Source organism: Vicugna pacos, chromosome 22 (genome assembly GCF_048564905.1).
Source record: "Vicugna pacos chromosome 22, VicPac4, whole genome shotgun sequence".
In the NCBI taxonomy this organism is placed as follows: domain Eukaryota; kingdom Metazoa; phylum Chordata; class Mammalia; order Artiodactyla; family Camelidae; genus Vicugna; species Vicugna pacos.
In genome coordinates, this window is record NC_133008.1 from 32,532,146 (window position 1) to 32,556,637 (window position 24,492).

At 61.0% G+C, this 24,492-nt stretch overlaps 1 protein-coding gene across 1 annotated transcript; it reads right to left on the reverse strand.

The window, feature by feature from the left end:
• Positions 1 to 68: 68 nt before the first annotated feature.
• Positions 69 to 18,551, reverse strand: HCN2 (hyperpolarization activated cyclic nucleotide gated potassium and sodium channel 2). The gene is made up of 8 exons (XM_072948153.1): positions 17,834 to 18,551; positions 9,836 to 10,259; positions 8,826 to 8,987; positions 7,529 to 7,747; positions 6,119 to 6,265; positions 2,979 to 3,219; positions 2,719 to 2,883; positions 69 to 1,432 (listed from the first exon to the last, which is right to left on the reverse strand). The coding sequence occupies exons 1-8, from the start codon at positions 18,484 to 18,486 to the stop codon at positions 735 to 737; spliced, it is 2,709 nt and encodes a 902-aa protein (XP_072804254.1). The 5' UTR covers positions 18,487 to 18,551; the 3' UTR covers positions 69 to 734.
• Positions 18,552 to 24,492: the final 5,941 nt, after the last annotated feature.

Below are 24,492 nucleotides of genomic sequence, written 5' to 3' on the forward strand. Positions count from 1 at the left end.
GCCTGCCTCGGGGGGGGGGCCTGCCGCCCTGCTGGGCCTGGGCGCCGAGCAATCAGACGCAGGCAGGCTGGGCGCCAATGCTGTTGTTTATTGCGCGGAATGGGGATGTGGGGGTGAGTGGGGCGTGGTGGGTAGTGGGGGTGCTGCTGCCTCGGCTCGCCAGTACATTCATCACGACGGCGGGGCCCCCGGCCTCGCCCCCACGCCCGGGCACGGCCAGGACTGCCGGTCCTCCGGTACTGAGGGAGCAGGTGTGCCTGCTGCTCCAGGGAGGTCACCGCGGACGCGTGTGGACAGGGACCGGGCTGGTTATTGCGTGAGCGTGACGGGGGCAGCGGGAAGCCGGCGGGCCAAGTATTGCACTTAAAAAACAATCCTCATCGGACGCGGGCCACCTACGGGGACGAGGTGGGCAGGGTTCCACAGCCATCTCCTCGGCCACAGGCCGGCCCTGGTCCCGGTTTCACAGTTGGGGAAACTGAGGCACCAAGGTGAAGGGAGCCCCCTTGCAGGCACGCACGCCGCAGGAGGCGGGGCGATGTGGGTGGGCGCAGGGCAATGAGGGGGCGGAGGGGGCTGTGCGCCGGCCCAGGCCACCCGTCCGTCCGACTACAACTACCTACGTCTCCTCTATGGCTTCGGGGTCGGGCGGCCTGGGCTGCTCAATGGCATGGCTTTGGTCTGGATGACAGCCCCGCCAGGCCCGCCCGGGCCCACGGGGCGGCGCGCGAGGGTCACAAGTTGGACGAGAGGCGTGAGCGCGCAGAGTCCAGCGGCTCGAGTCCGCTGGTGGCGCCCGGCGAGGGCGAGGCCGAGTCCCTGCGGTCCGGGCTGGGCGCTGCGGCCCGGGCAGTGGGCGTGGGCCCCAGGCGCGGCGTGGAGCTGCTGGCCGGGCGCGCTGAGGCCGCAGGCCCGGGGCCAGGCGCACCATGGGGCAGCGAGGGCTGTGAGGCGGACAGTGGCCGCGAGGCGCGGCTCAGGCGGCGCGCAGGCAGCGCGGGCCCGGCACGGGGCGCAGCGGGGGAGCCCGGCGCGCCGTAGGGTGAGGTCCGCTGCGCCCGGGGGCTGGCGGGCGCGCCTGGAGGACTGGCGGTAGGCGCAGGCCCGGGTGAGGCAGCGGCGAGGGGCGCGGGCCCGGAGGGCAGGCGGCGCACGAGGCGCGGCGAGCCAAGCGCCAGAGGCCCCACGAGCGGGCGCGCCACCTGCGGGCAGAAGCTCATGGCCACCGCCTGCTGCAGGGTGGCGATGGCCGAGGTGACCTGCGGCGGTGGCGGCGGCGGGAAGAGGCCGACGCGCTGGCCCAGCTCGGCCTGCTGCACCATCTCGCGGTCGTACTTGACGATCTCCTGGATAATGGCGTTCTCCTGGTTGTTGAACACGCCCGAGTTGAGGTCGTGCTGCACCTTGTGCAGAAGAATCGAGTTCTTCTTGCCTGGGGAAGGGGGCAGGGTGTCAGAGGTGCCTGCCTGCAGGCTCCTGCTTTTGGAACAGGAGCAGCCCCTTTGCCTACAGGACACAAGTGTCTGAGTGCCTGCTGAGCACAGAGCCCCTGCTGCATGTGGCAGACGGGCGAATAGGAAGCTGGAGTTGAATCAAGCGCCTTTGTGTCACAAGCGCACTGAATGCCTGCTTCACACACAAAACTGGCACGAGACACCTGCATACCACCAGCACGCATGGAACGCTTCCTGTATACACTCGGCACACATTATGTGCCTCCTGTGGGCACAGCGCAGGTATCAGGCGCTCTATACAGCAAGCACGCGCTGTACCTCCTGTGCGCAGTGAGCTTGTGGTACTGAGCATCCGCGGGTACAGAGCACGCCCGGAGTGGTGCACAGCCACACGCTGCGTGCCTGCCACGCACACAGCAAGTGCATCCCAGCGCTTGCTGCTCACAGACACGCTGAGAACCTGCTGTATGCAGCACACCTAAAGTGCCTGTTGTGCATGAACGTGTGGAGTGCTTCCTGTGTCCTGGGACGGCTTCCTTCCGACAGCGCTCCTCTCTGCCCCCCACCCCGAGTCTTGCTTTTCTACTCACTGTCTTTATTCTCACAAGCGGCACCAAGGGCCTCCATCTCCCTGACTCCTCCATCTAGTCATCAGCAAGTCCTGGAGCCTGCGTCACAACCATTTCTGAGACTCCCCCTCGCCTCTCCCTGAACCCTCCACACAGGCCAGGCCGCTGAATCCCCATGTATGCTACCCACCCTTGTGGGAGGCAAACCTGATCAGGCCCCCTCTTGCTAGAATCACCCATGACTCCCTTTTGCTTCTTATGTACAGTCTAGACTCCTCCCCCAAAGCCTGTCGGCCTCTTCTGCCCTTCCTCCCAGCTTCCCTGACTCCCTGGACTCCAGGCCTCTTTCCCAGCTGAGGGCTTTTGCACATGCTGTATCCACTCCTAGCAGATGCCCTCTCCCTTTCTGCTGGCAACACCTGCTCACCTGGGTTTCCACTTAGAATCACAGGGAAGCCCCTCCACCCTGTCAGCCTCATCCACCAGCTGCATCTCCTGGCACCAGATGCTCAGATACTTGCTGAGTGAGACATTCGGCACAACTGGAAACACTCTACGCTCCCTCTGCCCTGGGGAGTGGGGTGTGCTTGGCCCAGGGAGAGCGTGGGTCAGAGAATCTGGTCTGGGGACCGGAAGGGGCCCTGAGGATCAGCAGGGCCATGCCGCCTCCCTTTTCGGCCGCTGCGCCCACTCACCGATGCGGTCCAGGCGGTCGATGGCTACAGTCTCGAAGGCCCGCCGCATCATGGGGTACTCCTCCAGCACCTCGTTGAAGTTGTCCACGCTCAGCGAGTAGAGGCGGCAGTACGTGTCCGCCCGCACGCTCGCAGTGCGCCGACCCCGCGTCAGCAGGCAGATCTCTGTGTGAGGCCACGGGTGGCGTCCTCAGCTGCAAGGCCTTCCCTCCCCCGTGATCCCCGCCCCTGCCCTGCACCCTGTCCCTGCAGCCGCTCACCCCCGAAGTAGGAGCCGTCGGACAGCTTCATCTCCTTGTTGCCCTTGGTGAGCACGCTGACCACACCGTGCTGGATGAAGTACATCTTCTTGCCGACGGTGCCCTCGCGGATGATGTAGTCCCCCGGCTGGAAGACCTCGAACTTGAGTTTGGTCAGCATGGCTGTGACAAAGTTGGGGTCGGCGTTGGCAAACAGTGGCATGGAGGCCACCAGCTTCCGGCAGTTGAAGTTGACAATCTCCTGTAGCAGTGACATCAGGGCACATATCAGGCCCTTGCTTCCATCACACCCTACCTTGGGGACCGTTTCACCTCTCAGACCCTTGGTATCTTCCTCTGTGAAAGGGGTTGAACATTTTCGCCTGAAAGACAGCATCTTAATAGGCAAACAGTGGAGGTTTTGCCACCAAAGACAGGATCAAGAGAAGACAGCCAACGATTCCCTATTATTTCACTTCCTGTTGGCAGTGCTGGCCAGTGCAGTTAGACACAGAAGCAACTGGAGACGTAAACATTGAAAAAGGAAAAATAAAACTCTCTTTACTGTTTATATTAATAGGACTGCCTGGAAAACCCGAGTCCATGGAAAACTATAACAAGGGAAGTTAGTCAAAATAGCAAGTAGTTTTTTAAAAAACCAACATAAAACCCAGGAACCTGAGAATGAATGCATGGCGGCAGAAGTCAGGACGCCGGGCATGCTCGGCAGAGAAGCTTCTGGGGGTTTCATAGGGATTTCACCTTATGGGGCATCCATCAAGTGCACCCAGGAAAGCTTACCTTAAAAACAAAATCAACAGCTCTTGTATATACAGACAAAAGCCACTCCGAGGAGCCATAACGGCAGGAAGACCCCGTTTCCACCCACACAGAGAGCTCAGGGAACAGCGTGGCAGGAAGTCCGGGGCCTGTGCCGACCTATGTGAGGAAACGGGGAACACACTTCTGGAAGGCACAGAAGCCGTGAACACCTCATGTCCTCAGCCAGCACTGCTCACCGTCCATAAAGACGAACAACAGCCATTCTCCCTGCTCGCGTCTGCATTTAACGCACCCCGTGGAAATGCTGCCCGGCCTGCTTCGTCATAACTCAAGCTAGGCAAGGTCATTTGGAACAAACGAGCAAAAATAGCAGGGAGATGGGACTAGCCTCCCCCGCCCAAGGCGTTACAACACACTGTAGACCTCTGAGTCAAACACAGTGGACAGGCCAGTGAGACAGACTAAAAGGCCCCGAAACAGACCCAAGCACAGAGGGAGGAACTTCAGTTTAAGGTGAGGTGCCCCTCACGAAGTCACGGGGCCAAGCCAGACCTTTCAGCCCCACAGCAGATGAACCAGGAACCCTTTCTCATGCTGTAACCCAGGGTGAATTCCAAAGGGATCAGGGTCTACATGTAAAAGATGAAACTATACAAGGATCAGTTGAAAACGGATGACTTCCTTGAAAACCTGGATGTGTACAGCCAGCTAGTACATCTGCTGTGCACAGCATAAAAATTCCATGAGGAGGGAAAGACAAATGGCCATCAGAATGGAAATCTGTATCACAGAGTTGAAGTGTGTCTATAAAGAACTTCAAAAAACAGCATGAAGACCAAAAGTTCCATAGAAAAACAAGTGACAGGTATGCACAGTTCACAAAAAGAAGCGCAAATAAACCAGCCTCTGATGGCCGTGAAAGGCCGCTGAACCTGCTCAAAACAAGAAAAGTGCATCTGAGAGCAGCCCTGGGGCCCCTCTCACCTGCGCAGTGGGGACCAGCTCCCAGTGGGAACAGGTGTCTCTGACAGCGAGCCTTCAGAGAATCTGCAGGGAACCACAGGGCCTGGCCCTCCATGCCCCTGCCCCCAGCTGCAGCATGGGGCGCAGGGAGTCAGGAGGGCGGCCAGGGGAGGGAGGGTGGGCAGTGAACACTGATACCTGGATGCCTCCGTTCTGTGTTAGAATAAAGCAGATGGGTAGAGCAGAAGGAAACCGGTAAGGCACTGGACAGAAGATGGACATTTTCTGAATATACGTGGTTTTGTAAATTTGACATTGAGGAAATGTAAATTCTCAAATACAGGTCGCCGGGGGCTGGGGAAATGGGGAGCGAGGGCCCCAGTGTCCTGGGGATTAGGCTGTGTGGATGATGGCGGAACTGCGAATATTCTAAAAACCCCTGAATTTTATGCATTTTGTGGTCTTCGAGGTGTATCTCTACGAGTGAATGAATGAATGAGTAAAATTATTAAATACAGTGATTGAGCCAGGTGCCTGCCTCAGAAGAAATCCCCAGCTTTGTCAGCCTCCCCACCCCACCCTGGTCCTGTCTCTCCTTCCCTCCTAGCCGTGCCCACACCCCACCTCTAGTGGAGTCACCCTGCTGCGCTTCCTTCTCGGAGCTTGGTCACTCACCGTCATGGTCCCTCAGCCCCTCCTCCCTGAGGACAGAGGGCAAGGCACACAGTTGGCGCCCAATAGCTGCTTGGTGAGTGTTGGGGATTGTGCTGTGCTTCTCAAAAGAGACGCTGAAGTCCTGACCCCTGGTTCGTGAAGACAGGGCCTTATTGGGAAAGAGTCTTTGCAAATGGATGAGGTCATGGGAGGTCATGTAGGACGCCCCAGATGGCACGGTAGGCGTCCTCGTAAAAGAGGGGCCACATGGAGACGAGGCAGTGATCAGAGCTGGGCACTTACAGGCCAAGGATGCCAAGGCCCCTGGCCACACCAGATGCTGGCAGGGGCAGGACGGGCCCTCCTCTGCAGCCTCTGAAGGGAGCGCAGGCCTCAGACACCTCGATCTCAGACTTCTGGCCTTCACGATTGTTTACTTCTCCAAAAAGAGTAAATTGCTGCTGTTTTAAGGACTTTATGACGGCAGCCCCAGGGATCTGGCCTGATGTCACACAAGCTGCGGGGGCCAAGCTGAGATTGGAAGCAGCTGGTCAGCGGAGCCCGCTCGGCCCTGGGGCTCGGCAGGGCGCCTGCGCATCTGCCGTTCCTCTGCCGCCGCCACTGAGCGAGACCCCAGTCTGGCAGACGGCGTCGGTGGCCGTTGGGCCGGCAGACGCAGGAGAGAAGGCTGGCGGAGGGCGAGTTCCCTCCTGCAGCCCGGCCCGCCCCGCCCCCGCGGGCCCGGCCGCCCCGCCCCTCACCTCCCGCAGCGGCCCGTTGAGCTCCCCCAGGATGCTGTCCTCATCGAACATCTTGCCCTGGTAGCGGTGCTCGTAGTAGTCGTGGATCTTCTGGCGGAAGTCGGCGGGCAGCTTGTGGAAGGACATGTACTGCTCCACCTGCTTGTACTGTAACGGGGCGGGGCCGGGGGTGGCAGTCAGCGGCTGCTCCCGGCCCGCCTCAGCCTGGGGGCCTCGCTTCGACAACCACAATACAGGAGGCCTGGTGAGGTGTGACTCCCTCAGTGTAAGCCTATCCCGCAGCACTCAGGACTAGCTCTTCCTGCATGCTGAATGTTATCTGGCAGCCTTGCCTGAGAGAGGGGTGCACAGCTGGACCGCAGGCCCTGACAGAGGGCTGGCCTCGCCCCCAGCCCAGAGGTGCCAGACACTGCCGGTGGCCCTGGCTCCCCTCTCCAAGGATCTTTCTGGAAATCACTGGCTCAGCCCCTCCTGAGCCGGGCAGCAGGTGTGGGCCCCAGGTGGGGGTGCCGGGCCTTGCTGTCCCCAGGATGGCACCCCAGGGGTGCCCCTGCCCCACTTCTGCCCCAGCCCCCCTGTCCCCACTGGCCACAGCTGCCCTGAGCTCAGCGGAACCCGTGATGGCAGGCGGGTGGCGGCACCAGCTCATGTTTGGGTGTGAGGCCAGCGGCTTCCGGACAGCCGGGGCGCCTGGCACCAGGCCCAGCTGACCCAGGCGACCTGACTGCTGGGCACTGGGGGGGGGGGTTGCCTCTGCCCAGCCAAGGCAGCCATCGGGTAGCAGTGCAGGGCACTGTCCAGGGAACCAGGCCACCCTTCGGCTTAGGGAGAGGAAACTGAGGCACAGAGTGAGGGCTGGGGCTGACCTCCAGCAAGGGCTGGCCAGTGGGGACTGTACCTGCCCTCCCCTAGCCCTTCCCAGCCCCCAGCCCTAGGACCAGCCCCATGGAGGTTGCCATACTGAGGCCAAGTCCTAGCACATCCTTGCTCCCCCAGATATCTGTCCTAAGTCCTTGGGCAACCCCAGGCCTCTGGGACCCTGCTCCCGGCCTTCCCACCCCAGACGCCCCTGAGATGGCCAAGAGTCTCTGTCCCGGGAGCTCCCTGATATCCCACGATCTGGCTCTATCCTGTTTGGACCGCACCCCCCCCGGCTCTCGTCACCTTCCTCAGCCTATATCCCCCTCCATCTCTCCTGCCTCATCCCCCTCCAAGCTTCAGACCTCCTCTTAAGGTCCCTCAGCTTCCTCACTGTCTTTCTGGGAGCTGCCCAGGGGGCTTCCATTCCTTCTAATTACAGCCACAGACCCCACTGGGGCCCCCAGCCCCCCAACACACACATAATCCCCTCTGGGCCCTGTCCTGAGCACACCGCATGGAGCTGCAGAGATGCAGGGTGGACCCCCAGACCTTTTCCTGGTACTGGCGCCGTGAGGAGTCCAGCGACTGGATGAGGGCAGTGGCGTGGCCGATGAACATGGCGTAGCAGGTGGCACCCACGATCATGCTCAGCATCGTCAGCCAGATGTCCGTCATGCTCTCAGGAGCCTGCCGCCCATACCCGATGCAGAGCATGTGGCTCATAGCCTTGAAGAGTGCAAAGGAGTACAGCTCGCTCCACGAGTGGTTCTGCAAGGCCACAGAGGGTGGGTGTGGGTGGGCAGGCACTCTCAGCCCCCAAGGCACCCCTTGACCCAAGGGCCCCAGCTGCCCATCCTCCCCCAGGCATCTGGGTGGTGAGCTCCCTGTGCCCAGAGGTAACCAAGAGAAACAGGCTCAGGCAGGTTCAGGATATGCACATGTGCCACAGCAATTCAGCAGTGGGGGCAGGCATATAGGCACCTCCCCATGTCAGTCCTAGGGAAACTGAGGCTCAGAGGGGCTAGACTCTAGCCCCCAACTACTTGCAGACTCTGATGGGAGTGTCTCTGAGGCCAAGAGAATGCAGAAGTCCCAAGGACCTCAGGAACTGAGCTGGGGACACAAAAAAACTCCAATCTGAGAGGCAGGAAGGGTGGCCGCATCAGGCAGGGCCAGGAGTACGCCCCTCCCAGTCCTCAGTTGTCCTGGCTAGGGGAGGGGGCAGTCGGCCCAGTTCAGGAAACAGGACAGCATGTCCGGGTGTCCGGCCAGACAATGAGCTGCCTCAGGCCGGCAGCTGTGCCAGGCGCCGGGCCGGCACTCTGGGTTTTCCCTCCGTTGCTCCCGCCCGTCCCCGCCCACCTGCTCTGTGCCCCACGTGCCTGGCGGGGTTAAGGTTCGCTGTGGTGCTAAGCCGGCTCCAACACCTCCGGGCACCCAACTCACTCTTAACAGTGATCATTTCAGCCAGCAAGCAATAGGTGCTTGAGTCTCCAGTTTTTATTCCTCGTGGCCCATGATACCACTTTCCCACTTGAGCGGTATGATATAAAACTGTCTTTTAAATAAATTCATGAGAATAAAAAAGTGGAATCAATGGAGAAAATAAGCAGATGATACGCTCTTAGGGAACAAAAGCTGTCACAGGGCCCTCAAATGGTCAAGGATCTCGCTGGTTCTGGGGTCTGGAAGGCTCCAAGTCAGACAGCAGCCCAGAGGGGTGCTAACACGGTATCAGGCGCCATGCGCCCCGAGCACAGGTGCTGGGTTTGGTCCCCGACGCTAGCTCTCGGGCCTCAGCGCCTGTGGGGCCACGGCAGGCAGCGTGGGGGCGGGGCCGGCTCACCACCATGCCGTTGATGGACACCCAGCAGTTGCGCGGGAAGTCCTGTAGCATCGGCACCAGGAACTGCAGGCAGCCGTCCCAGTGGCACAGGAGCAGCATCATGCTGATGAGGTTGCAGATGCGCATGACCGCGCTCGCCAGGTCGTAGGTCATGTGGAAGATCTGGGGGCCGGGACGCGGCGCACGTGAGGGCGGGCGCCGCAGACCGCGTGAGGGAGAAGCCTCTGCCCGCTGCCCCTTGAGCTCTGAGATGCGCCCCCACCTCACTGCGGTCCCGCTCCCGGGAGGCCCGTCCCCTTTGGAGAGAATGAAGCGCCCTAGAATAGATCGCATGGCCCTCCGCCCAAACTACTCCCCGGGAAATCCAAATCTATGTGTCTGGTTGGCCACCCGCCGCCCTCTCCCAGGACCACCTGCTCTTCCCGCAACCCTGTCCCCCCCGCTACCCCCCCCCTTGGAGCCTTGTTGCTGCCCTGGAATATGGGGGTGACACTGCCGGACACGGTGGCGACTCTGAGCCCCCGTGGTGGCCATAGGCTGCAAGAGTCAGGTCACACTCAGTCCAGAGGTGAGTCCCGACTTGGGGGAGAGGGGCGTGATTTTGCGTCTCTGAGCTTCAGTTTCCCCACTGCCAATGGGCAATGGAGTCCTCCTCTCACAGGGCAGAAGGAAGGGAAGGGGTGCGAGTATCTCAAGAGTCCATGCTGGGCTTTCCTTGACTCCACCCCACTACACCACCAGGTAGAGGCCCCTGTGACCACGCCCTACATGCCCAGGCTCTGCCCCTAAGATTCTTAGGCCCCTCATGCAGCCCCTGTTCCCCTGCCCAGTGTCCCCACCCAATGCCAGCCGCCACTCCCAGGCCTGTAACGGGCTTGTCTTCTCACTGTGGCCCCGCCCCGGCCCCTGGTAGCCCCGCCCAGAGTCTCCCATCAGGACTCCGTCTCTGCGTCCTAAGCCCCGCCCCAGACCCACGACCCTGCCCTGCGTCCACACGCAGCTGCGCTCACCTCCTCCCACTGGTGGATGTAGCGGATGAGGCGCGACAGGCGGAGCAGGCGGAGCAGGCTGAGGATCTTGGTGAAGCGCACGATGCGCAGGGCACGCGCCGTCTTGTAGACCTCAGAGTCGATGCCTTTCTCCACGATGAGGAAGATGTAGTCCACAGGGATGGAGGACACGAAGTCCACCACAAACCACGTGCGCAGGTACTTCTTCTTGATCTTCTCAGGGTCCAGGATGATCTCCGTGTTGTCCTCAATCACAATGCCCGTGCGGAAGTTCAGCACCAGGTCCATGAGGAAGAATGTGTCCGAGACCACGTTGAACACAATCCATGGGGCCGTGGTCTCATCCTTGAAGAAGGTGATGCCCACGGGGATGATGATCAGGTTTCCCACCATGAAGAGCAGCATGGTGAAGTCCCAGTAGAACCTGGGGGCGAGGCGCAGTGGGTCATGCCTCCAGCCTTTGCCCCAGGGGGGCCTCCACCAAGCGTGCCTTCCGCACCATGCCCACGCGCACACGCGCCTTCACGGACCAGCCCAGAGCTCCCCTCCTCAGCCTGAGCTGAGACTTTGGCCCCAGGTCATGGCTAGTGTGGACCTCACCTCCAAAAAGCCCTCCCAACCCTTAGACAACACTCGACTGCCTGCTGGGCTCCCCCAGCCCAGGTCCCTCCCACTGGCCCAACTCTAGCCTCTTCTTGAAGCAGGAGACTGGGAAGAGCCTAAGAGGAGGCTCAAAAATTGATTAAATGTTTCCCATGACAAAAGGTCCAATGTGCCTGGTACAAGGTTGGTGTCCAAAAAGCACTCAGGCCAGGTGGGGAGACGGAGGCACAATCTCCACTCCCCCACCGCCCCAAGCTAGAAGGGCAGGAGGGTGGGGTGGGAGCCAGGAGTGTCTGCCTGCTGAGTGGTCTCGGGGGCTGCAGGTGCAGGCTGGGAGCCAAACGCGCACAGCTTGAGGGCAGGGCTACGGGACCCTGACCCTGGCTGTGCTTCCCCTTGGACCACGGGAGGGCTGAGAGGGGGCATGGCTGTGTGTCCCTTCCAGGAAGCCGCCTGAGGAGGAGGCAGGGGGTGCCTGTCCCCGGAGAAAGAAGACCAAGGCCTGGCCAGCGGAGTGGAGGCCGGGTCGGCCAAAGAACCTGAGTGACAGGACTGGGCACGGTCTGGACGTTCAGTGTGATAAATGTGCTTGAAAAAGTGTGACTGGTTGCTTCCTCTCCCAAATAGACCCATGACCGATGCAAAGTCAATTTCAAAACTCCCACCCAACCCGGGAAGTACTCTCAGAAAAAGGCCCATCCATTCGAGGAATATCTATTGATGGCCAGGCACAGAGTTCTGAGTAAAGCGTCTGAAGGACAGACAGATGCGGCAAAGCCCAGAGCTGCATCAACCGAGAAAACTTGAATCAAAACCCTTCCAAGGGAAAACCATGCGTTGGCTCCCGAGAAGGTGGTAGTCACCATGTGACCCAGCAATTCCACTCGGAGGTGTACACCCACAGGACTGAAAGCAGGGGCTCAAACTGGGCTTGGATACCTGTGTCCACAGCAGCACGATTCACAATGGCCAGAGGTGGAAACAACCCAAATGCCCACGGATGGATGAATAAATAAACATTGCGTGGTCCCTCCCCACACATGGAACATGACTCAGCCACGAAAAGGAGAGAAGCACTGACACTCACTACCACGTGGACGGACGGACCCTGAGAGCACGATGCTCAGTGAGAGAAGCGGACACAGAAGGACACACAGTGTGTGAGTCCATGGATGTGAGGCATCCAGAACAGGCCAGTCCCCAGACACAGGGAGGGGGCTCCTGTTTGTCAGGGGCTGGGGAGGGGGTGGGGAGTATGTGTTTGGGAAGATGGGAAAGTTCTGGAGATGGATAACATTGTAATTGTACTTAATGCCACGTGACATTTGTACATTTTTACAATGTACACTTTTAAATGGCTAAATGCCAAATTTTATGTTCTATGTATGTTAACACACACACATATGTATATAAGAAAATCTCATGGCCTGGGGGTGTCAGTGATGAGCAGCTGCCCCAGATCAGGGGTCTGAGCCCACACTCCCCATCCAGATTCAGACAAAGGAGGGTCTAAAATTTTGAGTGGAGTCATTTGTTTGATTTTTGCCTGTCACTTTGCAGGGGGAGACAGCCACCCCAAGGTAGGATTTCTAGGACTCTCCCGTAGGCCCAGTGCCTTCCCTATCATGGCCAGAGCCCCCGCGTCCACTTGGAGAAGCTTCAGCACGTGTGGGCAGGACAGGGCCGGGAGGACCCTCAAAGCCGGGGCTCCTCCCGGATGGATAGAACAAGAGACTGAGGTTCCCAGTGTCCTAGAGGGACTCTCCCAAATTAGCACAAATAAACAGAAAGCCATAAACCCCGGCGCTGGCTTGGCTTCAGTGGCTCCCTATTTCGGGAGTCACTGTGAATTGGCTCAGTTCTGAGCGGTGCTGCGAGGTAAGGGCCATAGCACCACGCCTGCAGGGTGACCCAGGCCTTCCATTTCAGGGAACTGATCCCAAGGAAATTGTCCAAGAGGAAGAAAAAAAATTAAAGAGTGATTTGTAACAAGATGTTCACAGCAGCTCAGTCTGCAAGAGCCAAAGGCTGGAAGGGACCCAAGGTCTACGATCGTGGTGACAGCAGCCAGACTTGGGTGAGATCCTCCAGCATCTGGGAACCTCAGCCTCGACACCCAAGGGCAGGGGTGTCCCTGGAGTTTGGTCAAAGCCCCAACGCCACTGCTTAATGAAGGAGGGCAGCGAGGTCTGAGAACCAAGACCCAGGCGGGAAGTGGGGGAATTACAGATATCTGGCAAATCCAAGGGGATTAGGGGCTGGAGGTTGGAGATTAAGGACAAGCAGGGGGTGGGGGATTAGGGGCCTGAGCCCTGGGATGTGAGTTACAGATCCCAGGCAGGTGTCAGGGATCAGGAAAGGGAGGCTGCAAGGGAAGGCTGCCCGTTCCTGGGTGATCTGTTGGCTGACTGTGTGCCAGGCCTGGAGGATACATGGTGACACACAGACCCAGCCCTCCCTCAGGGCCCCTCCCTCGGGGCTCCAGCCTGGCATTCCACACAGACAGATAAATGAGTGGGATGCCTCAGAGGGGCTACTTCAGCCAGGGTGGGCTGGGAGGGCTTCTCAGAGGAAGCAGCATATGGGTGGATGATGGAAAAGGAGCCGACAGGTGGAGAGCAGGGCACTGCACCCCAGCCAGAGGACCAGCAAGTGCAAAGGTCCTGTGGCTGCATGGGGTTTCCCCTCTTGCGGCTGGAGCTGGGGTATGAAGAGGTAAGAAGAGACCAGGGGAGTGTGAGTCAGGCTCTGCAGGGCCGTGGGGGCCATGGTCGTGGCAGGTTTCCAGTAAGAAAGACAAATGGGTATCTTGAGATGCCCCTGCTGGCAGCCGGGAGGCCAGGAATGGGGCAGAGTGTGGCGTCACAGCAGGAGAGGGGGTGGCTTGCTGATGGGGGAAATAAAGCCAGGTCTGTCGTGAGCAAGTGGGTGGCTGGGGTGGCTGAGGAAGGGACCCCCAGAGTATCCCCTTAAACCCCTTGGTCATGCCCAGGCCCCAGGATGTTGAAACAGGGGTCTTGGGGATATGAAGCTTTTCAAGCAGGGAATTCAGGGGCCAGAAATTCCAAATTCTGGCAGGAAGCTCCTGGAGAAAAAAGGGTGTTCTTGGCCACCTCTGGACCCTGTCCCCACACAGGGACCATGGGCCTTCTTTCCTCCCAGCCGGGTGGGCCCTGGGCCTCAGTCCTCCCACATGGAAGATGGGTTTGTCCCCCACCCCCCACTCGGAGTGCCTTCATGCTGGAGGCGGAACCAGGGAAACTCTCACCCCACCCCTCCCCCCACCCCAGCTCCAGATGATTCAGGGTTTGCTTTATTCTCACGAGCTAATGCAGCCTGATCTCTTGCTGATCCACTGTGCCGTCTGGGGAGGGGAAAGGCCTCCAGCCCAGTCAGGTTTTTTAGGTCTGCTCCTCCACCACCCTGGGTCTTTGGGGACCCCAGCATCCACTGGTCCTGGCTCTGAGGGCCAGGAAAGAGACCCACTTATCTTTGCCCCTCACACCAATCCTCCCAGCAGTAGACAGTTCGGGAACACTGAACTGAAAATTCTCAGCAGCAGGAGAGACTCGAGTCAGAACTCAGAGGCACTTACAGACTCTGGAATAGACCAAAAGGCAGCAGGAAGCCACCTGCCCACACTCTCTCTCCAGGGAGATGAGGCCTCTGCCCCCCAGACCTGCCCAGGCCTCCCCTCCTTGGCCAGGGCTGCCTTGGTCCCCAAGTGACCTCCATCCCAGGAAGTGGAGGGAAGTGGCAGAGAAAACAGACTGTCCAGGATGGGGAGATGGGAGTCATAGCTGGGCCCCCATGCCTGCCCTCCACCACCCTCTCCTCCAAGATCTCCTTCATGCATCTCAGATGTTTCCATGTCCGGGGGGCAGGGGCAGGGGCAGGTGAAGGAACAGGAATTAACTGTGTTCATTTTTCACAGATTTTGTGGGAAGGAACAGAAGAGCCTGCCAGCGCCCCAGGGAGGCAGTGGCACGGGCTGTGACCCTCCATGCAGCCCCCAGCCACTCTCCCTGCTCTGCCCTGTGATATTGTTCACACTTGTTCCGACTCAGCGTGAACCTTGGGGTGCAGAGAAGGAGAATCAACCGTCCTGAACCTGAATCCCCCCACCGTCCCTCTATCCTGCTTCTCCACTCCCCACCCCCCACGGAAGTTCTGTGTCCCATACCAGCTCTAGTGTTACCCATGGGCCCTTGAAACCCCACGGAACGGGTTTGGGCTCGTCAAAAGTGGCCCGGGAAACAAGACTCCCGTTCAGCCCGGCTTCTGCCTGGCCCTCACACGCGCTCCTTGGTGAGTTCCCAAAGTTGTCCTGGGCACCCGTGGTGTGCCAGACCCTGGAACGCCACGCGGGGGGTGGACCTACAGGAAGTGGTAGTGAATAAAAGCGCCACTTCAGAATGCAGACACAAAACAGGTGGAGGAGAGTAGGGTGCATGTGCCAAACGGGGGAGGCATGTGAGCCAGAAGTTGAAGGGTCAGAAGAACTGATGGGGGCAAGGGCATGCCTGGCGGGGTGGGGGCTGACTGTGCCAAGGCCCCAAGGATGGGGAGGAGAAAGGGTGTGAGATGTGAGGCCAGCCAGGCTGTGAAGGTCAGACTCCCCCTTTCCTCTCGCTGCCACCTCCTTGCCTTTGGGGAAACCGATGGTTGTTGGCAGGAGACCTGCCTGGAGCACCCTCCAGGGCCTGGCTGGATACCTGAGCTTGAGCCCAGGCTGATTCCACCAGCCCAGAGCCTCCTTCCCCAGGCCTCTGCAAATGCTCCTCCTCCCTGGAAGCTTGCAGGCCATGCAGAGCAGAGCGAGGCCTGGCCAAGGCGGTTCCAGTCCACCGAACACTGATTGTCCCATCCTCTGTGCCAGATGGGTGCCGGGCCAACTTGAACAAAGTCTTAGTTCAAGGAAGTGGAGACACCGCGGCCCTGGGCAGGGATCTGGGTGAGGCCCTAGGCACTGGTCGGGGAGCCTCACCCCCTTTTCCTTTTAAATCATGTCCAGGGCTCATTCCAGGGACATATCTGTACCATCAGGTCATGAGGACAAAGGAGGCAAGTGTGGGCAAGCAGACCCAGAAAGGCCCTGCTCCACTGCTCCACAGTTTCCTAAAACTAACACACACACACATAAACGCAGAGGTGACCCATGGCCAAGCCCCCTTAGCTGAATAACCCCCAGGAGGCCTTCTCTCTCCAGCTTCTTTTTGGCCTGGACGGGACGTGGCCAGCGGCCAGGCTGCCTGGCAGTCAAAAGTGTGGACCTGGGGGCCAGCCTGCCCATGTATGAATCCCTGCTCTGCCCAGGACTAGCTGTGTGGCTCTGGGCAAGTGACTTTACCTCTCTGTGCCCCGATTTCCCCACCTAAAATTTTGTGGTAGCAGGATCCACCCCACAGCTGATGTGAGGACTAGATCAATATTCTTAAGGTGCTGGGACAGTGTCTGGCCCAGGGGGGTGGCTTGAAGGCCTTGCTGTGATCCTGTGCTTGTCTCCACATTGAATCAGAGTGGTCTAGCAGGGTTCTTCAAACATGGGGGGTCATGGAGGCCCTGCAGCACCCCCAGCTTGGTATCTTAAGTTTCTTACTTTGGCTCATCTGATCCCAACTATGGGTCACAGTCACCCCCCCAACCCCACTGCTCACCCCCAGTTTTCAGCCTGTGCAGGAACCTGCAGGCGACTGTGATCAGCAGGAACAAGGATGGGGATGCCCAGCTCCCTCTCCCAGTACCCCTCACCCTGAGCCGCACACTACCCCTTTCTGCAGCCAAGAGGAAGTCCAGGGCACCTACAGACCAGGGGTACGCAGCACACAGACGTGCTGGAGGGGACGGGGGATGGCTAATTTCTGCAGCCGCCTGCACCTGCCCACACATCCATGCCCCTTTCCAGCCAGCTAGCATTAGTTTCCCCATTCACAGTCCGGCCAGGCAAGCCAGGGAGCCCTAAAAGCCAAGTCCATTCGGTTCACAGACCGGAACTATCTACAGAGGAGTGCTGAGCGCCCATGCAGTAGGGACCATCCAGAGGCACCCCACCTGGACCCCCCCAGGACCTCCACCGCTGGCGTCTCCCATAGCCCAAGCTACTGGTCAAGATTGTTTGCACCTCCCAGGAGGTCTGAGGGGTAAGGAGTTGGAACACTGGACTTTCTTCCAGCCTGTCCCTGACTTGTGTGCCGTCTCCCCAGTTGTCAAGCGCAGGGGCTGAGGAAAGGCCAAGGGAAGGGAGAGTTCCAAAGACCCCTTTCTCAGCTGTGGGGGTCCAGGAGCAAATAGAGACCTCCGACTTCGGGGCTCAGGCCGGGAGAAGGGAGTGCCGCGGCGTCACAGGATCAGGCCGCCTCCGGACTGCTGTCCGTGGTGCTGAAACAGTTCCCGCCCTGAGGGCCGCAGCCAGGCGGCCTGGGGAGCCACATAGACTTTCTGTACCCTGGCTCACACACCCCACTCACGGGCACATCACCTTACACACACACCATGCACACACACACGCCCATCTCTCCCCAATACACATCAGTGATCCACCATCCAGACACACCCCCTAGATGACTCGGCCCACGCCCCCAGGACCCCTGCTCCCCTCGTGGTCACATGCTTGTGATCACAGACGCAGCCTGCAGTGATATGCACCGTTCACACTCGCAGGCCAACAGCACACGCCCAAGAAAGAGAACTGCAGACACAAACGGTGTGACCCTGCTCTTGGCCTTGTTTGGAGCCATCAACCGGCTTAATTCACATCGCTATCTACGCAAACACTGACACCTGGGCATACCACCCAGCAGCTCCAGCTGATGCGGCTCAAAGAAGACACAGTCTGGGGACCGCAGCATGCTCAGCGCCCCCTCCTCGCGCCATACCCAGGCCCAGGGACACAGGACGCGCCTCCCCGTGGCGTGGGGCGCAGGTGGAGACCGTGGGACCCGCCGTGTCCGCTTAACCCTTTCTCTGCCAGCCTCTCTCAGGCGCGTCCTTCCCGGGCGCCCTTCCTTCCTCCTTCCTTCCGCTCCGCCGCCTTCCCGGCGCCCACGTTCCCCTCTGTTCGTCCTCTCCGCCCCTTCGAGCTCAGACCCTGGTCCTGCGGCCCGTGACGTGCGCCCACCTCGAAGGGCGAGGAGTGTCAGGATGCGTGGGAGGGGGCGCTCCAGGGTCACGGTGGGAGTCGGCGTGCGCCTCCCAGTGCCCTTCCAAGGGCAGAACCTCCAGCGCCCAGGTCATTCTCAGGCGGGTCCCGGATGCGTCGGAGGTCACCAAGGGGCCCCGAGGTCACCCGCGGGGCGCGCCGCCCCGCCCTCCACAAGCGCTCCAAGGACGGCCCCCGCGCGCGGACGCGCGCGGGGCCCCTCCGCCCCGGCCCGCCGGCGCTCCCCGTGGCTGTACCTGAAGTCGCTGTACGGGTGGATGATCCAGGCCCCCGCTGACTTGACGCGCTCCTGCTCCCGCTCCACGGCCTTCTGGCTGCCGAACATCCGCAGCGAGAACTTGTTGACGCCCGGCTGCAGGAGCGCGCCGAACTGGCGCTGCATGAAGCTGGCCTGGCTCCCCCGCGGCTCCCCTGCCGGGCCAGCCTCCTCGCTGCCAGCCTCGTCCGCCGGCCCCGGGCCCGGGCCGGGACCCGGGCCGGGCGCGGGCCCTGAGGCCGCCCCGCGACACGAGAACGACACCTTGGGCCCCCGCGCCGGGCCCTCGGGCCCCGCGGGGCTGCACTGCGGCTCGCCGCGTCCGCACTCGCCGTTCGGGCTGCCCTTGGCCGTGCTCGCCGCGCCCGGGGTGCCCGGGCGGCCGCACGAGCTGTCGCGGCTGCGGAGTCGGGCCCGCGGGCCGCCCTCGTCCGCCGCCTCCGGGGGCGCCGCCTCGGTCCGCGGCGGCTGCTGAGGGGGCGCGGGCCCGGGGCCCGGAGGGGGCGCGGGCGGCGGCGGCGGCTGCTGCTGCTGGGGGGGCGCGGGCGGCGGCGGCGGCGGCGGCGGCGGCCCCGGCACGGGGGTCGCGCCCGGGCTCTCCCCGGGCCGCCCGCCGCCCCCGCGCGCGTCCATGGCGAGGCGGCGCCGGGCAGTGCGGAGCGGAGCCGCCGCCACCGCCGCCGGCCCAAGCCCGAGGGAGGGGGGGAGACGGGGGTAGGGCGGGGCGGAGCCGCGGGGGGCGGAGCCGCGGGGGAGGGGCGGGGGCGGGAGCCCATCCTCTGCCCGTGCCCACTCTCGTCGCGCCCCGCCCCGGTCCTTCCTCCAGGAAACTAAGGCCGCGGGGTCGGGGACGGCCCAAGGTCACGTGTCTCCAGTCCTTGGAGACCCGATGAAGCCTAGTCTCAGACGGGGAAACTGAGGCCCGCGAGGCAGAAGGACGTTCCCAAGGTCACAGAGCCCAGCCACGGGGCTGGGGCCTCTGCGCGCGACCTTGACAAGGGGCCTTCTGCTGGCGCTTCGGGTTTGCCTCTGTCCAGAGGGCACAGCAGGGCGGTCACAGCTGATGCTGGGGCTCAGAGAAGGGGGGCCGCCCCCATGCCAGCCTCTATCCTTTCTATATGTTTGAGAATTTCCATGATAAAAGGCCACAAGAGCCCTTGCTTTGTCCCTTGAGGCCCTGTACAAAGACCCTTAGGAACTTGTGGTCTGGGGCAAAGTGGGGTCAAGGCCAAGAGTCTCTACGTCCCACAGTGGCCCCCTCGCCCCCACCTCCTGCATATGAGGAACTGAGGCCCAATGGGCTAGATGAGGCCAATAGGAAGAAACACTCAGGACTACTGTGATCCCTACCCTCAAACAGTGCCCTATGGCACAGTGGGGGCTGGGATCTCCCACACGGCTGGTGGGCTTTAAAGTGGGGAAGTGCCCGGGAACACAGGGAGACCCAGGGTCCGCCACCCCTTCCTACTGATGCCCCCATGTGAGCCCCTCCTGCTGCCCCATTTCTTTCCCCCTTGGGCTCAGGCCCCAGCCGGCCCCCAGCCCCGAGGCCCCCAGCTCTGCCTCTGGGGCTGGAGCCAGGCTGGTGTCAGGTGACATGGGGGCACAGACCTAGGCCTCTGTTCTTGGCCTCCAGTCTCCACCCCAGCTCAACCAGGGGGTGGGGGAGGTGTCATGAGAGAAGGCTAGGGTGATGGAGAGACAGAGACCTACACAAAGGAGAGACAGGAGGAGAGATAAGGAAGGGCCTAGAGAAACAGGGGAGGGATGGAGGAACACCCCGGCCTCCAGGGACCCTCCAGCCTTCTTAGCACTTTCAGGCCTGATGTCTCAGGATGTCAGGCCCATGAGGGCAGAGATGTCCCTGTAGACAGTAAGAACTCAACAGTGGCTGAGGAATGGGCCTCTGTGGACAAGGGGTGGGCCGAGCTGGACCATCTTGAGCCCCCTCCAGGTTGTCCTGAGACCTGGGGATCTCTGGGCCCCCCACCCGCAGGGTCCAGCTCCCTGGGGCCACCTCTGCCGAGCTCTTGGCCAGACCCTGCCCGACACTCAGCCAGATGGGTGGACAGGCAGGGCTGCTGTCTGTCCCAAGGCTGGGAGGGCAGCAGAGGTGGTAGTGCCAGGCTGTGGCCTGCCCCAGGCAGATGTGTGTTCCAGCTGAAGGGGAATCTTTTATGCTTGCCCTGGGGAGATGTCAGTCTGGGCAGACGGCCAGAGCCCTGGGGCTCTCGGCTGAGCGCGGGGAGCAGGCGGGCCCACAGCCTGGCCTGAGGACCCACCACGCCTGGCCATGGGGGAGTCAGAAGAGCCACAGAGCACTAGGGGGTCCCAGCCTGTCTCCTGAAGACTGCTTCCCAGCCCACAGGTTCTGCCCTGGACCAGGCCGGTACCAGCCTCCCCTATCTCTTCCACCCACTCTCACCACTTGGCCCAGGCCAGAGCTTTCTTTGCATTCATTCACTCATTCATTCATTCAATACTTATTGAGCAACTGATCAGGGGCTGGGATTCAGAAGTGAACCTAACAGGCCACCCTAACCCTGGTGTGGTGACAGGCAAGCAGAAGAAACAGCACAGGAGATATAACATTTACTGGACATCGTATTGTCTGCTAGAAAGTGGTGAGTGCTACCCAGTTCAGAGCCAGGAAGGGGGATAAGAAGTTGCCAAGGGTGATGTCTGAATCCTCGCAGAGCAGGTGTGTCCACATCCAGGCCTGGGCAGGGGGTTTGTGCTACGTGGACATCTGTGAGAGGGAAGAGCATCCAGCAGGCATGGGCTGTGCAAAGGTCCTGGTGCAGGACAGTGCCTGGCTTGTGTGAGAAAAAGGGATACTAAGGACATGGGGGTGGGTTTTGGAGATGAGAACGCGGAGATGGCAGGGTGGGACTAGACTGTGCAGACACATATGAAACTGGAAGTCAGTGCACAATGGTCTGTCACCCTAGACTGCCAGACTCCCGGTGCCTTTGGCAGGAAACCAGTCCCTCCCCACACAGTTTGCCCCTTTGCCCCTCACTCTTTCTCTCCGGCACTGGATGACTTGGCACACAGGCCTCCAGCCCACTGAGTCTCCAACAGGCCAAGCTCGTCAGGCCCTGAGGAGCCTGTCCTGCCCCCATCCACCCCTCCATAGCCTCAACTGTAAGCCTGCACTTCCTGCTCAGCTGGAGCAGGTCCATTTCAGAAGCCCTGGAGCCCAGTCTGGGGACCCTCTGAGTGAGAAACAGTCTAAGACCAGGAAGACAAAACTAGACCAGGGCAGGCCACGGACCAGAGGGGGCCCCAGAGCTTAAGCTTCGAGAGCTGCCTGGAAAACCCACCAAATCACTCAAGAATACTGTCTTGTCAGCCTCGTGTGACAGGATTGGGGGCCCACAGATGCCACTGGTTTAGAGATGGGGGTGACACCGTCCAGGGCTGAGCTGCCCACACAAATGCTACTGTGCTGGGCAGAGCCCTGGTGTCCAGCCCCCACTAACGAGCGACCTTAGGCAGAGCGTCCCTCCTCCCGGCCTCAGTCTCCCCGGCATCTGCAAAATGCTGGCGGGGCCTGCAGTTCTGCTGACCCAGGACTCACCTGAATTTCCTTTCCCTGTGGGGCTCACTCTCCCCCTGGGCCCCTGTTCAGGGCAGGGAGGGCATCGGAGGACCAGAATCTGGTGCCCCCCGGCTCATTCCTTTTCAGCTCTGCCCTCTGCTGCCAGGTCAGACTCCCAAATCCCTGTCTTGCTGTCAACTACTGTGGAACCTTGGGGGTGCCCCCAGCATACAGCAGAGGTGCTTTCAGCATCACGGCAGCAGAGTAGGGGAAGACGAGGCTCAGGCTTAGGGAGGCCCCCACCACAGACCTGCCCTCACAGGGCTCTCAGTCCAGGGGGCAGTGTGCCACAGAAGTGGGGCAGCCCAGCCTGAGGGCCCAGAGAAGAGGGTGGGACCTTCCCAAGCAGTCCCAGGAATGCAGGCTTGTTCCAGCCCTGCCCTCTGCCTCAGCGGGCTGGGTCCCAAAGACGGACCCCCATTCCTGACCCTCTAAGCATTTGCCAAAGATGATCTCACTGGAACCTGTGACTCCCTGCTGTGACTTTTCCATCCCACTCCTGGGGAAACCAAGGCAGGCTCCAGTGGGGTCCCCACTCCAGCAGCCCAGGGCGCATGCTGCCTGCACTCGTCGAGTGCTTGCTGAGAAAACTAACGGGAATACTTAGAACAGAGCCAGCTGCCAAGTGGCCCCATGTTTGCTAATCAGATTCCTCTAAGTGTGAGCAGGGTCCCTTTCTGGGGGCCCGGGCCGGTCAGCTGGTCTACGCCAGGAAACCACTTCTGTCCTGGAGCCCCAGGCGCTGCAGGGGTGCCTGGGACGCAGCAGGAACCAAGATGGGCAGAGCCTTGGCCTGGGCGGGTGACAGACCCCAAGCGAGAACGCCCACTCGTGCCCTCCAACGTGGAACCCGAACCCTGGCACCCGGCAGCATTCCCAGTGAGGGGTCAGCCTTGTCACCTCATCAGGGTTGGTTTCTCCCGTACTGGGCTGTCTACGCAGAATCCCCAGCCCCAGGCAGTCAGTGCCCCATTCCGCTGACCAGTGAGCAAACGGGGATGAACCAGAGGTTTAAGTGGTGGGTACCCGGGGCCAAGGGCCCAAGGCCAGGGTGTATCCAGCGAGGGGCACGCAGTACCAGGCAGGTGCGTCCCGTCCCAACACCCCTCGGTAAACACGCGCTCCCCCGACTCCTCGCGGGCCCCAGGTCCCGCTAAGGAGTGTGCGCGTTGCGCCCCCTGGTGGTAGCTGGAGGGCAGGGCCGGGCAGCCACGGGCCCCCAGCCCCGAGCCTGGGGTTTCTGGGACTGGCGCCCCCTTCCTGGGAAAGGCAGGCAGTTCCCCTCAGGGAATAGCATAAACAGGGAGTAGGGTCCTTTAAGGACCCCCTACTCTCCCCACAGATACTCGGTCAGCAAACAGAGCAGCCTGTTTCACCCCTGGGACCTGTGGGCTCTGCAGGGCAGGGGCCTTGTCCGTTCCATTCCAGAACCCATTGAGCCTGAAACTGGTGGCTGGTGGGCAAAGGGTGTCTTCAGTTTTTCTGGCACTGTATGTTGGACTTTTTTGTCAACATTGACAAATGCTGATTTCACATCTAAGCCCAGATTTCTGGCTCCTCTGGAGATGTAGGAAGAGCTGGCCCAACACTCCTGGAGTCCCCTGCCACACCTTGCTCAGCAGTCAGCCTGAGACCCTCACCCAGACCTGCTGAAGGCCTGGCCTGTGTCCAGAGCGGGGACATGGGGTGACCACACCCCCTAGATGTGGGGACAGTGGCCCTAGATGAGCCCTTTCCCCTCTGGAAGTTGGTTTCCCCAGATGCACCACGTGGGAGGCCTAGGTGGTGCCTACAGGACTCCCAAGGCTTGGCCCTGCCTCCTGCGACCTCCTGCTTCCTGCCCTTAAACCCCACCCGTTTTGCTCCATTTATTGGGATGCAGGCCAGGCAAGCAGGTGACCCCCATCCTCAGTGAATTGGAGGGGCTGCCTTCTCCACCGTGGAGCTGCTCTTGGGGTCTCTGGGCCTCGGCCACACCCCTCCTCAGCTAGAGACCCAAGATGGGCATCCCCACAGCTGCCCCAGTGGCAGCTAACCCTTCTGGACAGAACTGTCTCCATCAGAGCGAGGCCCCTTGGATCTCCCAAGCTGCAGGGAGCATTCTGCCCAGGATGGGTGGGTGACAGGCAGCTGTGTGTGGGGACTGCCTGTCCCATCCTGGGGGCCCCATGGGAAGCATGCCCTGGCTTTGTCCAGGTCCTCTGAAGCCTGGAAGCAGGTTTAGAGAAAAGTGCTACTGCCTGGAGAACCAGCTGGTGACTCAACATCCTGACTCTCAGAGCTGCTGCCAGGCGCTCCCCCACTTCCTGCCTTCCCCGTCTATCCTGCCCCGTGCACCTCAGCCTCACTCTGGGCCTCGGAACCTTTCAGTGCTTGGCCCCTCCCACTGAACCTCCCGTAAGCGTTCTTGGTAAAACCCAGGCCGGGTGCAGACAGGAGACGGGAGAGGACAGGGGTCAGCCTTTATTGGTGAGCAGGAAGGTGGGGTGGGGGGTTCACACCCAGCTGAGGAGGAGGCCCATCACAGCAGCTCTGTCTCCGAGGTGGAAGGCCAGACCACCCACTTTCCACGTGGGTGGATGAGGGGGAGCAGTGAGGAAGATGCCCCCAAGGGTGGCCGTGTCGTCAGAGCCGTCCGGAGCCACAGCACAGACCTGCGGTGACCGACACGCTGGCTTCCTACAGCGGGTGCTTGGGCCTGCGCATGACCTGTGACCTTCCACCAAGGGCAGGGACTTGGCTCCAGCCCCAACATGGCCCAGCAGCCTCGGGAGAGGGACCTGGGGTGGGAAGCCCGTTCTTCCTCCACACCCCAACCAGTGACAGACTAGAAGACCCATGGCCCAGGGGACATGAGGGGAGGGGTGGTGGGGGCAGTGGAGGAACAGGCCAGGGGTCCAGTGAGGGCACAGGCAGGAGGCGGAGGATGGGCTGAGAGGACAGCAGAGGCCTTACAAACCTCATGGCTACCCTGGGGTACTCGTGAAATGTCTAAAAAAAGAAAAGCAAACCCCTAAAGGACAGAATTCTACACG